This window comes from Cynara cardunculus (genome assembly GCF_001531365.2).
Source record: "Cynara cardunculus var. scolymus isolate 2C chromosome LG 8, CcrdV1, whole genome shotgun sequence".
In the NCBI taxonomy this organism is placed as follows: domain Eukaryota; kingdom Viridiplantae; phylum Streptophyta; class Magnoliopsida; order Asterales; family Asteraceae; genus Cynara; species Cynara cardunculus.
This window is the reverse complement of record NC_037535.1, coordinates 639,131-650,518: the sequence shown is the minus strand read 5'-3', so window position 1 is coordinate 650,518 and position 11,388 is coordinate 639,131. Positions and strand designations below refer to the sequence as shown.

Sequence of the window (11,388 nt, the reverse complement as noted above, 5' to 3'; positions counted from 1 at the left end):
TATATATATATATATATATATATATATATATATATATATATATAACGGCAAAGTCAGGATTTCGAATTAAGAGAAGCGCATCGAGTATATAAAAATAAAATAAATAAAAACGTAATGATTTATGATAAATTTAATTTTCTAAAACTTATGTAGGAAAGCAATGTTTTTTATTTATACATGATAGAGGCGAACTCATAGGTGCCATTCACTCTTTTCAAATTAAAACACTAAAATAAATTACTTTTCCTGGGTTGTCTTTTTTTATCTTTTCTTAACAACATATTAATGGAATTATGTTAAAATGAGAGGGATCTAAATATACATGGAGCAACGCTTTTGTGAGACTAGAAATAACTAATCTATACTATAAAATATTTGATAAAAACTCTTAAAAATTATTTTTTTATGTACAACATACTGTTTACTGATGCATATTACTTAAAATTAAATATTACAAGTAAATTGTGTATAAGTACAACTTATTAAAACTTCATGTAACTAACTACATATAAATATAATCAAATACATGATAAAATCTAATTTTTAAATATAAAATATCTAAAATAAAATTATGATAATCATTGAACTATAACAAAATACTTAATTATTATTTTTATAAAAAAATATATTATTAAATTTAAATTAAATTACTTCGTTACGTTAAATTAAAATTATAATAAAAAAATTAAATTAAAGAAATTATACAAAAGAAGAACTTTAAAATAGTTAATTTGATAATAATATCACATACTCTTTTTAAAATTTCATGATATTTAAAATTTATATTTTATTCAAAAATAAAAATATATTGATTTTCTCAAAACCATATAAAACCGTATCATATCAATATAGATAAAAAACAAAACAAAACATTTAATTAAAAAGTGTCTTAGTAGATTGCTCGAGTAACCTTCTGAGATAATTTTTTTTTTAAAGTAAAGGGCTTAGAATGGGTTGGTCCCAACTAAATGGACCTTAAGGAACATTAGATGGGTTTTAAATGGATTGGGCTGGGGATACAAATCCAGTTCCAGTTCCAGTTCAAAATTTCCGATTCCAATTCCAATTCCAATTCCAATTCCAATTCCAATTCCAATTCCTTTCTTTATAAAAGAGGTCAAACCACAGAGACTTGCTAATAATCTCGTCTCTTTCATTTCGACTGGAACTGGATCATTCATCCTCTCCTCCTGCGAGGGATTTTTCCTTTCCTTTTTTTTCTTTTTCTTTTCTTTTCCTTTCTTTTTCCCTTTTTCTTCCTTTCATCAAAACCCTAGATTCTATTTCTATCTCTATTTCAACTACCTATATATACATATACATATTTCTTTGGGAATATGCAGCAGCAGCAGCAGCAGCAACAGAGGATAAGGCAACAACAAGCATTGATGCAGCAATCCCTTTATCACCCAGGCCTCTTAGCCTCTCCCCAGGTAAGTACTACATATTATCTTTATCCATTTTTATGCTTAAAGGCTCTTGCTTCTTTTCTTTGCCAAAATTAACAAGAAATAACGCTCTTCTCTGCTCCAACTTACTCAACAGAGCTGTTTTTTCTTTTCTTTCATGTGGAAAACATCACCAACGCTCTTCTTTTTAAGGAAACAAAGTCGCTAGGTCACTGCTACTTGGTTTTTATTTAGGATTAAGACCACTATCGCTATTCTCTATCCCCGTGGTTTACTTGAAACTTACCTTCGCGCATAATCTTTCATCAATAGCTCTCCATCATCCGCTGATGCGATCGTCTAATTTTTTTTTTGTTTGTCATCGATTAGAAAAAATTATACTTTCTTGAAAACTAAATATTCAAACCTAATCGGTACTTTTTCTTTTCTTCTAATAGAGAATGTTAGGTTGCCTGTTTCATTTCTTTATATACCTAACATGGGGTTGGCTGTGACTTGTATCTTGACTTTTCGTTAACAAATTTAGCCTTTTCCAATTTGGGTTTTTGTGGCTCATTTGTACAAGTGATTTTCCTGGCTGGCATTACCATTAGACCCAATCTTATACTTACCGACTACAACTGGGAAAATCATATGTTAATGTGCAATAGCGTTTGAGCTGCACTCAACCTGAGCTCACTTAAGTACCAATGTTATGTGGCATGCTTTTCTCACTTAGTACTATATCATAGCATTAATGTGCAATAGCTTTGGAGCTGCACTCAAGTTTAGCTCACTTAAGCGCCAATCTTATATGGAATACTTTTATCACTTGCTACTCTATGTGTTTGATTGTTAATTGAGTTTGAAGTGCTAACGATGGAGAATGCCTACTACTGGTTATATCTTTGTTTTTCTGCTTAGTTTATAATTTTTCTACCGTCAGGTTCTTTTGAAAAATTGCTGACATTTAAGCGCATGCACATCAGAGTTTGTGTGATAAGTCCACATTTCGTATTTATGTGCGATATCTGGATCTACCTTTTCCTCTACTTATGTGGCTTGAGCTAGTACATTTTAATCTCCATATATTTTGCTCTTGATGGGTGGTCTCTCCCTTGTTGCCATTTAGACTTACTTCCATTGTTTTTCCCCCTCTTAGTAACTTTGCAGTTCATATTCTCTTCGTGACACTCAATCGACTGATTGGTTTTCTTTTGTTAAGTAGTAACTGCACTTGGGATATGGCCCACTAATCATGAGCAGTACATGTTGACATCTCTCAAACCTAATTTATGGAAGTAAATGTGTTGGGTTGGGATTGCCTGCTTTACTTATCAGATATCTGCAATATCACTTTCTAAGATATTTAGCTGGCACTAAAATTACTGCATCAGGAAGAAATGGTTTTGTCCATAAGTTTCTTTTTCCTGCAAAGCTTTATTTTTATCATTTACTTATGCTTATGTTCTCCATATCTCATGTGCTGTTTAGTAACTTTTTTCCTTTACCGTTTTAATTCATTGAATTTGCAGATAGAGCCGATCTTGAGTGGAAATTTGCCTCCTGGATTTGATTCAACTACATGCCGTAGTGTGTGAGTGTCTTTAAATGTCCTCTTTTGTTTGTTCTCTCCCTCTTATTTTGCCTTTCCTTTGGGTCGAAGGGATGTGGATCTCCCGCATTTTATCAAATCTGGTTTCAAAACTACCAAACTGCCTGTCGATTAAGACCCACAAAATGTACACCTTTTCTTGATGAATTACACCTTGCAGTAGTCTTATGGTATCCATACATAGTACCTAGTTGTTTCTGAAGGCTTTTATTTGTATGTCTTGGCATTCTTGAGTGTGTGTTTTTGAAGTTATTTGCTAAATTTCATTGCATGCTGCTTGATGGTATTCATCTTTCAGAGGGAATCTATTGCTTTGGATACATCTTTCTTACTTCCCACCTTTAACTACTAGTTTGTTCAAGGTGATCCAAAATCTTTGTTTTTGGCATTTATCAAAAAAGTGTAGATTATTTAATTCTGTTTCAAGTGTGCCTAATTTTTATGAAATTTTCCAATATGGAAGCGTGCATGTAGTGTTCAAACTGGTTAGAAAAAAATGGCTTAGATTCTTCACAGTTGCTGGGGATGCTTCTTACTGTCTCATTCAATGATGATATCTTTAACATGCTTAATGGATGTAGGTATGTTGGAAACATCCACCCACAGGTTACAGAAATACTACTTCAAGAGATTTTCTCTAGCACTGGTGCTCTGGAAGGATGCAAACTTATTCGGAAAGAGAAGGTATGGTCTTTTCTTCCAATTTTTCGACTTTCATTTGTTACTCCTTCAACCTGAGAGATTTGCTTGCTATGATTTCATAACTGCGCAGTTTCTACTCCCGCTAATAGTTTAGCACATTCTATGTTTTCCCTTGTTAAATAGAAAAAGATGTTTGCAATTATACTTGTAACTACAATCGGTCTTATCCCAGATTGTACTGGAATTTAGGCCATGTTATGAAAATCTCATATGTCTGATGACCTATATGTCTCTCATGATCCAGAAATATATTGTTTACTAACATATTCCTGTCAATTGATCATTTGATGGAATGTTTGTTTGTATTTTATTCTACCTGGTATGTACGTGTAGCTACTCTTTTGATACACTGTTGTCCAAAGTTGTTTTCTGTATTAAGTGTATATCATTTAGACGTGATGGCATGATGCTACCAGCTTGTTAATGCTTATGATTGATGTGTTCTATTCTTCTTTGCTTGGTTTGCAGTCATCTTATGGTTTTGTGGACTACTTTGATCGGCGTTGTGCTGCTCTTGCTATTGTAACTCTAAATGGAAGACATGTGTAAGTATACATCTTTAAAAATGTCTGGTTTCCATTCGTTCGCAGTCAATGGAAATTGCTTTTGACAACATGTATTTGCAGGTTTGGTCAGCCTATCAAAGTTAATTGGGCATATGCCAGTAGTCAAAGAGAAGACACATCAGGTTTGTTACTGTTTCTGTAGTTCAATACAGTAAATGGTTGGCTAACGTTTCTGATACTGATTGCATGTGCTATTGTTGTCTTGGTTTGCAGGCCACTTCAACATATTTGTAGGTGACCTTAGCCCGGAAGTCACTGATGCTACATTGTTTTCTTGCTTCTCTGTATACTCTACTTGCTCGTAAGTACTAGTTTCTATGTGTGATACAGTTATTAGTTGTATAACATCCCTGATGATCTTATCCGTGCATTCTTGGTAAGTGATGCAAGAGTTATGTGGGATCAGAAGACAGGGCGCTCCAGGGGATTTGGTTTCGTTTCGTTTCGGAGTCAGCAGGTAAGTGAAGTACATGTTGAGCCGAAACATATTCCAACTCCCTTTTTTTTGGAAGGGTGTCCGAGGCTATGCCTAGACTAATCCCGGCAATTTGTGACTGCAAGAAATCAGCCCTGATAAACTTGGTGGCCACAATTGTTATGTATGCCTGGAATTGAACCCTGGACAGATGGGATATTCCACCTCCTTTCCTGTTAAAATGATAACTATTATTTACTTGACTTTCATTTTTGTAACAGGAGGCTCAAAGTGCAATCAATGATATGAATGGTGAGGATTTTAAGTGTATTCATTAAGTTCATTACAGGTTCTTTGTTTGTGTTTTCTTCCCCTGTACTTCTATTTTTTGTTGATCTCAAACAAGGAGAGGTATAATCTGGGAAGCAAGACCGATTAGCTAAGACCATAACTATGAAATGTTGGTTTGGATCTTGGTGTTTGTGGAGGGTTTCGTAGAGGGAAAGAGCTTCCATTCTAGCAAAAAGAGTTTAGGATAGAATAATCAAATTAGGGATCTGATTAGTAGACAGTAGCCTAATTACACACCTAGAGAGAGGAAGCAAGAAGCAATTAGGACCAAAGGTCAACATGGTGAGCTCTGAGGGCCATCTGCCTAAGAGCTCTGTTCCTTCTTTTGTTTTGGTCTTCTGGATCATCTTATGATCTGTTTTATGTTGTCTCCCATTCCCCCTCCGTCAATCTTTTTAAATAGAATGAGGTGTGACAAGACTTTTTCTTCTTCCCTTACCATTTGATCTTTTCAACTGGGCTGTATTGTGTGAAAGGTTTTGATTTTCGATGTGTTTCATGATTAAGGAGTTATATTTTGTGGCACCTGTAATCCTACACTTTTTTTAGGTTGACGAGCTCTGGTGCCCCATATGATGCACCACACCTGTTCCCATGTTTATCAGGTCTATGTGTTAGTATCTTTCCATCTGTCTTAAAGACAAGAATGCTTTTCAATAGAGACTGATCTAGGTTTCTTACATCTATCTTTATAACCCACAATACTTTTGACTAATAGGTTAACAGGGATAGTTAGTTCATTGATCTATAGCACTTCCTCTTATTTCTTGACAGTGAAAGGGGATCCTCATCCATGAGCATGTATGTGAAACAGAAATTAGGCTACTTTTGTTCTCTTTTCAAAATCGTCTTGATTGATTAAAACGTAGTTAGCACTTGCAACCCTTCTTGTAGGGGGTGCTGACAGTTGTTCCAAGCTTGTGAAACAGAAATCAGGCTAGTTTTAGTTGTTTGTAACTTTATATCTGAATTTATCCAAGAAATTTTAATTTAATGGGACATCTTAGGCTGTAAATGATTTCACATGTTCTCTGCTTTTTTTTTGGTTAAAGGTTTGTTGTTTTCTTAAACTGTTACTGGCTTGAGGTAGCCTTCGTGGACATTCGTGGACATAACAGATAATTTTGTACTTGCTCATTTAGATTAGATTGTTTCGTTCACCTGGTTTCTGTTGTAGGGAAATGGCTTGGAAGCAGGCAAATTCGTTGCAACTGGGCTGCGAAGGGTGCTGGAACAGATGACAAACAAAGTTCAGATTCTAAAAGTGTTGTTGAACTGACGAATGGAACATCAGGTTAGCTTTGTAAAAGTTCCCTTCCTATATAAATTTCACATGTACTGTATACATGTAAACCGAAAAAGGAACAGGAAGGAAACTCATTGATTACCTAAATGAGCAAGGAGCTCTCGATTTTTGACTCATCAGGAGTTAAAGTCTGTTAATGAGCTTAGATAGCCAAAATCCGCTACTGGAAGTGGGTTTTTCTTTTGCTGGAAACTATACTAATTAAGAATGCCATTGTTGTTGATAGCAGGAATATGGAAATTGCCATCCTCCCCAACTCTTTCATAATAGTCTAGCAACATTGGTGCACTTGGGACACCCTTATTACTATCCATTAGTACAATATGCAAATACATTATTTATATATTTTTTATTCATATATATATGTAAGTATATATACCCACAGACTCATAACGACTTCACCAAGTAAATATAGCATGCATGCTATAGCTTTAGTTCCCTTACTTTCTGTTAACCTCTTTATGCCAGATTAGTCTGGACTACCGACTATGGAGTCTAATAGTTTTTATTTTGGGCTATGTGGTATTCACCGAATAACAAACCAGCTTAGATGAAGACTGAAAGGAATCAGTCACCACTGCTTATCTTTATGTAGTTGCACTGCAGTGAATCAAGATAACCATGTTTGCTTGTTCCTAATGAAATGATGAATGTTTCAAATGCTACAAGCCTTCCCACAAGGTATACACTGAGTTCATAATGTTGAAGCACATGTGTAACTAGATTAATTCTGAGTCACCATAAACATAATATCTACTCTCTGAACATCTTTTAAAGCCAATGAATCATCAGAAACCAAAAGTAGAGTGCAGAACATGTGCGATAGACTGAAGTGGCATTTTTCAGAACTGGGAAGATATGTGGTGTAGCCCCGCTTGCTTATGTATAGACATTTGAGATGGCTAATAGATACAGGCTTTTTTTATAAATAAAGTAGTTTGAAAATTAGTCAAATATCTAAAATGCCCTTTGATGAAGAAAAATAGAGAAATCTTGTGGACTCTGTCGATAGTATCTTGTAAGGATTACCAAGGGCAAATGAGTAGTATTGAAATGGAATTTGCTAAAACAGGTTATGGTGCTTTTATTTTTGGACCACCTGAAATGGAAATTGCTGCATACATATTGGGATGGAGGGAGTATTATTTACATCAGATATGGTATTTTGTTATTTGTTGCAGATGATGGTCAAGAAAAGACTAGTGAAGATGCTCCAGGAAACAATCCTCAATATACAACTGTTTATGTTGGCAATTTGGCCCCGGAGGTTAGCATTTGTTTCATTACAAGCTGTCAGTGAAATTCAATTGAACGACACTGTAGCTTTGGCTCTCTTGAGTGTGTTTTTTGGTTCCGAATAAAGACCAAATTTAGTTAGCTCACTTGTGTGCCAACCACTAATTGGTGTTCCATTACATGCCATTAAATGTGCTTGGAGATGATGATTGTTTTGTAGGCTCATTTCTTTTGACCGTTTGTGTTTGCCATGGCACATTCACAAATTAGATCCATCTAGTCCTTTTTCTCTGGGTGTGGTGGCATATTTTAAAGTATCTTGTGGGTGTTTGTTTGTAGAATCCTGATGAAGAAGTCATATTGCAGGTTACATCAGTTGATCTCCACCGCCATTTCCATGCTCTTGGTGCTGGTGTTATTGAAGATGTTCGGATACAAAGAGACAAAGGCTTTGGTTTCATAAGATATAGCTCCCATGCTGAGGCCGCTCGAGCTATTCAGTTTGGAAATGCCAGGGTTCTGTTTGGCAAGCCACTCAAGGTATATTTAGCAGGTTTTGACGATAGCATTATCATCAAACTTAAGCCAAGTTCTATTAGAAGATTGATTTGGTGTGCCTTGCAGTGTTCATGGGGTAGCAAACCCACACCTCCAGGAACCAGTTCGAGCCCTTTGCCCCCACCAGTGGCTACAAATGCACATGCTAATGCAAATGTAGGTGGTTTTTCAGCAGCGGAGCTTGCAGCGTATGAAAGACAAGTGGCTCTGAGTAAAATGGGTGGTGTTCAAGCTCTGATGCATCAGCAGGCCCAGCGGATGGGTATGGGAATGGGAATGGGGATGGGTGCTAGCCAGGCAGTCTATGATGGTGGTTACTCGGGTATTGCTGGTGCGCAGCCCCCTTTGTACTACCAGTAATAAAAACAAGTTTTGAAGAAAATGGGTACAAACACTGGAGTGAGTAAATTATCACCTTAAAATGGGTACAAAACACTGGAGTGAGTAAATCATCACCTTAGGAGGATGATTTGTGTTATACTTTCTAGAAAGTAATTGGGGTGCTTGTTGATGTTATCCCATCTGATCAGTGTATGATGGATATATGTACTTGTTTGTCATCTGATTCCGACCTTGTGTACGATGAATGGAGCTAGCTATGTTAAACACTAGTCAGTTTTTCATTTTATTTTAAAGAAAATAAGTAATTAACTTTTTTACAACCACCATGCATCGTATCTAAAAGAAGCAGCAGCAGCAGCAACACTTGATGAATATGTCAGGTGGTTGTGAATCGGTCATAACATAACATATGATGCATGCATGATTCCCCAGCAGCAATAGGTACACAAAAGATAACATGAAGGATTTGCACAAGAAATCTTGAAATTGATAATTACAATCTAACAAAATTGTGTTTCTCTTTTATATATAATTTGATTATAAGGTGAAGATGCCTGCGGACAGCTTCTGGCCATGAGACCTGTAAACGACTTGTGTGCTACAATGTTTTTCTCTTCTTTCGTCCATCCTGATCTTTCTGGACCGACACTCTATGCTACAAAATGCTCTCCTGCCTGTAATCATCATGTCATGTTCAGTTCTATATGTATGTGTGTGTGTGTGTATATATATATATATATATCTTTTACAAAATCAAATAAATATATAGAAAATGAAGACTTTTACCTGTACATATAGATGTCTTTGCCATGGAGTTTTTTGTTGCAGAGGTGACAAGAAGTCAGAAAATCAGGAGGCGGGTAGCATTTGATATGATCAAGTGTTGGAAATATGTCGAAAAGGCAGGTCTCTCTGCTCTTACTTGCCTTCCTCCCACTGCATGCGAATCCGGCATCATCATAGAAGTTGGTATATGAATTTATGGTGTACTCAGTACTCTTCTTCTTCTTCTTCTTCTTCTTCTTCTTGTTTGGAAGTTTGATGATGTTGTTTTGGAGGTTGATTTAGGGTGGAAGTAGTGTGCAAGATGACAATGGAGTATGGCTGTAGGTGACAGAATCTTCAACTCCGAAAGGACTTGTTGGGCAGGGGTGGCCGTTTGTTAATAAGTTGCCGATCATCGGTGGTCTTTTGTTGGATGTCATGAGAATTGAAAGAGAGAGAGGGTTAATTATAAAGAAAGAAGAGGAAGAAATAATATATAATAGTAAATTAGTAATTGTAAAAGGGGTATGATATGATATGATATGATATGATATGATATGATATGATATGATTGAGAATTGAAGATGAGATGCATGCTTTTTCTTTTGGCTTCAGACGCATATATAACAATTGATGGTGCTTTTTTTATTTACTTTGTATTTAATAATTCATACATAAATGAATTGAAGGTATTGAGTTTAGTGAAGAAATAGATACATAAAATGAAATCATATATATATGAAAATAGGAGATAAATAATTAAACAAAAACATTATTGAAAGACAGACGTCCACACCAACCTTATTGAATTAAATATGTATATAATAATTTTTAATTTTACAATTAATTAATAGGTCATGTCATCTCTTGCTTTATTAAATATAAATAAATAATGTAGGAGGAATTCTAACAAAATCATAATTACTTATATATCCTAATTTTTTAGACTAATTAATATCCAATTTGTTTTCACTTTATCACATTAAACACATTCATTAATTCAATTATTTTTAACAATATTTGAAAAACTATATATAAAAATGTTGTTCAACTATTTATCCTTTTTAGCTACATTTATAATATATTTTAAATTCTCAGTTTCTTGCAAATTAATATATATATATATATATATATATATATAGGGAATGGTTCAAACGAGAACCCCTGTGATTTACGAGAACGCAAGAACAATCCAATAACCTTATATTGTGATAAAAAATAAAAGTAAAAGATTTTTAAAATTAAAATTGAAATTTAAAAAGATTCAAAAAAATTTAAAATTAAAAGGGTAATAATGGAAATGATATCATCAAATCTTTTAAACACGATCATTATCTTTTAAACACTCATTATTATCATTAGTCTTATCATTATCTAGTAAACGGTTACGAAATAGGTTAGGATTATACTAGGTGTGATAATCATGTGATATGAGTGTCACTACTAGAAAATCAGGTATCAGCGACGACTATCAGCGAGGGAAAATTTCCCTCGCAGATCCCTCACTGATCAGCGAGGGATCAGCGAGGGAATTTCCAAAAAACTCATTCTCTCGCTGATCCCTCGCTGATCAGCGAGAGAAACTTTCCCTCGCTGATCAGCGAGAGAAACTTTCCCTCGCAGATCCCTCGCTGATCAGCGAGGGATCTGCGAGGGAAGTTCGGAAAAAACTAAATCCGTCGCTGATCCCTCGCTAATTTGCGAGGGATTTTTCTTCCACAAAATCCCTCGCTGATCCCTCGCAAATCAGCGAGGGATCAGCGAGGGAATGTGAATTTTTGTCATTTCCCTCGCTGATCCCTCGCTGATTTGCGAGGGATCAGCGAGGGATTTTTCTATATTTCCTATTTTCTCATTTTTATGTGTTGATATCGTATGTATGCATGTCATGTGTTGTTTGTGTGTGTGTATATATATATATATATATATATATATATGTTGTGGTTGCTAACCGCGATATACGCATGTGTTATAAGTATATATACCCGTCGTGAGGTGTCAAAATGATATACATTCACATATACACATATGTTTAAACATATATTCATCCACCCAATCGTGGTTTGCAACTAGTACATATCGTGTATATATGTGTATATATAATTGACCGACGGGTATATATATACATATAACACATACAACGT

At 35.1% G+C, this 11,388-nt stretch overlaps 1 protein-coding gene across 1 annotated transcript; it reads left to right on the top strand.

Moving 5' to 3' along the window:
- Window positions 1–1,159: 1,159 nt before the first annotated feature.
- Window positions 1,160–8,748, top strand: LOC112516895 (oligouridylate-binding protein 1-like). The gene is made up of 12 exons (XM_025124143.1): window positions 1,160–1,433; window positions 2,924–2,985; window positions 3,585–3,687; window positions 4,174–4,250; window positions 4,332–4,393; window positions 4,485–4,572; window positions 4,653–4,728; window positions 4,968–4,998; window positions 6,215–6,331; window positions 7,525–7,610; window positions 7,946–8,119; window positions 8,204–8,748. The coding sequence occupies exons 1-12, from the start codon at window positions 1,338–1,340 to the stop codon at window positions 8,495–8,497; spliced, it is 1,266 nt and encodes a 421-aa protein (XP_024979911.1). The 5' UTR covers window positions 1,160–1,337; the 3' UTR covers window positions 8,498–8,748.
- Window positions 8,749–11,388: the final 2,640 nt, after the last annotated feature.

Bases quoted from the DNA above. Each gene is read 5' to 3' on its own strand.
- LOC112516895 (XM_025124143.1), top strand. From the start codon at position 1,338: ATGCAGCAGCAGCAGCAGCAGCAACAGAGGATAAGGCAACAACAAGCA. The intron at 2,986-3,584 runs GTGAGTGTCTTT...TAATGGATGTAG, and splicing joins TCAACTACATGCCGTAGTGT to GTATGTTGGAAACATCCACC. The intron at 4,251-4,331 runs GTAAGTATACAT...ATGTATTTGCAG, and splicing joins ACTCTAAATGGAAGACATGT to GTTTGGTCAGCCTATCAAAG.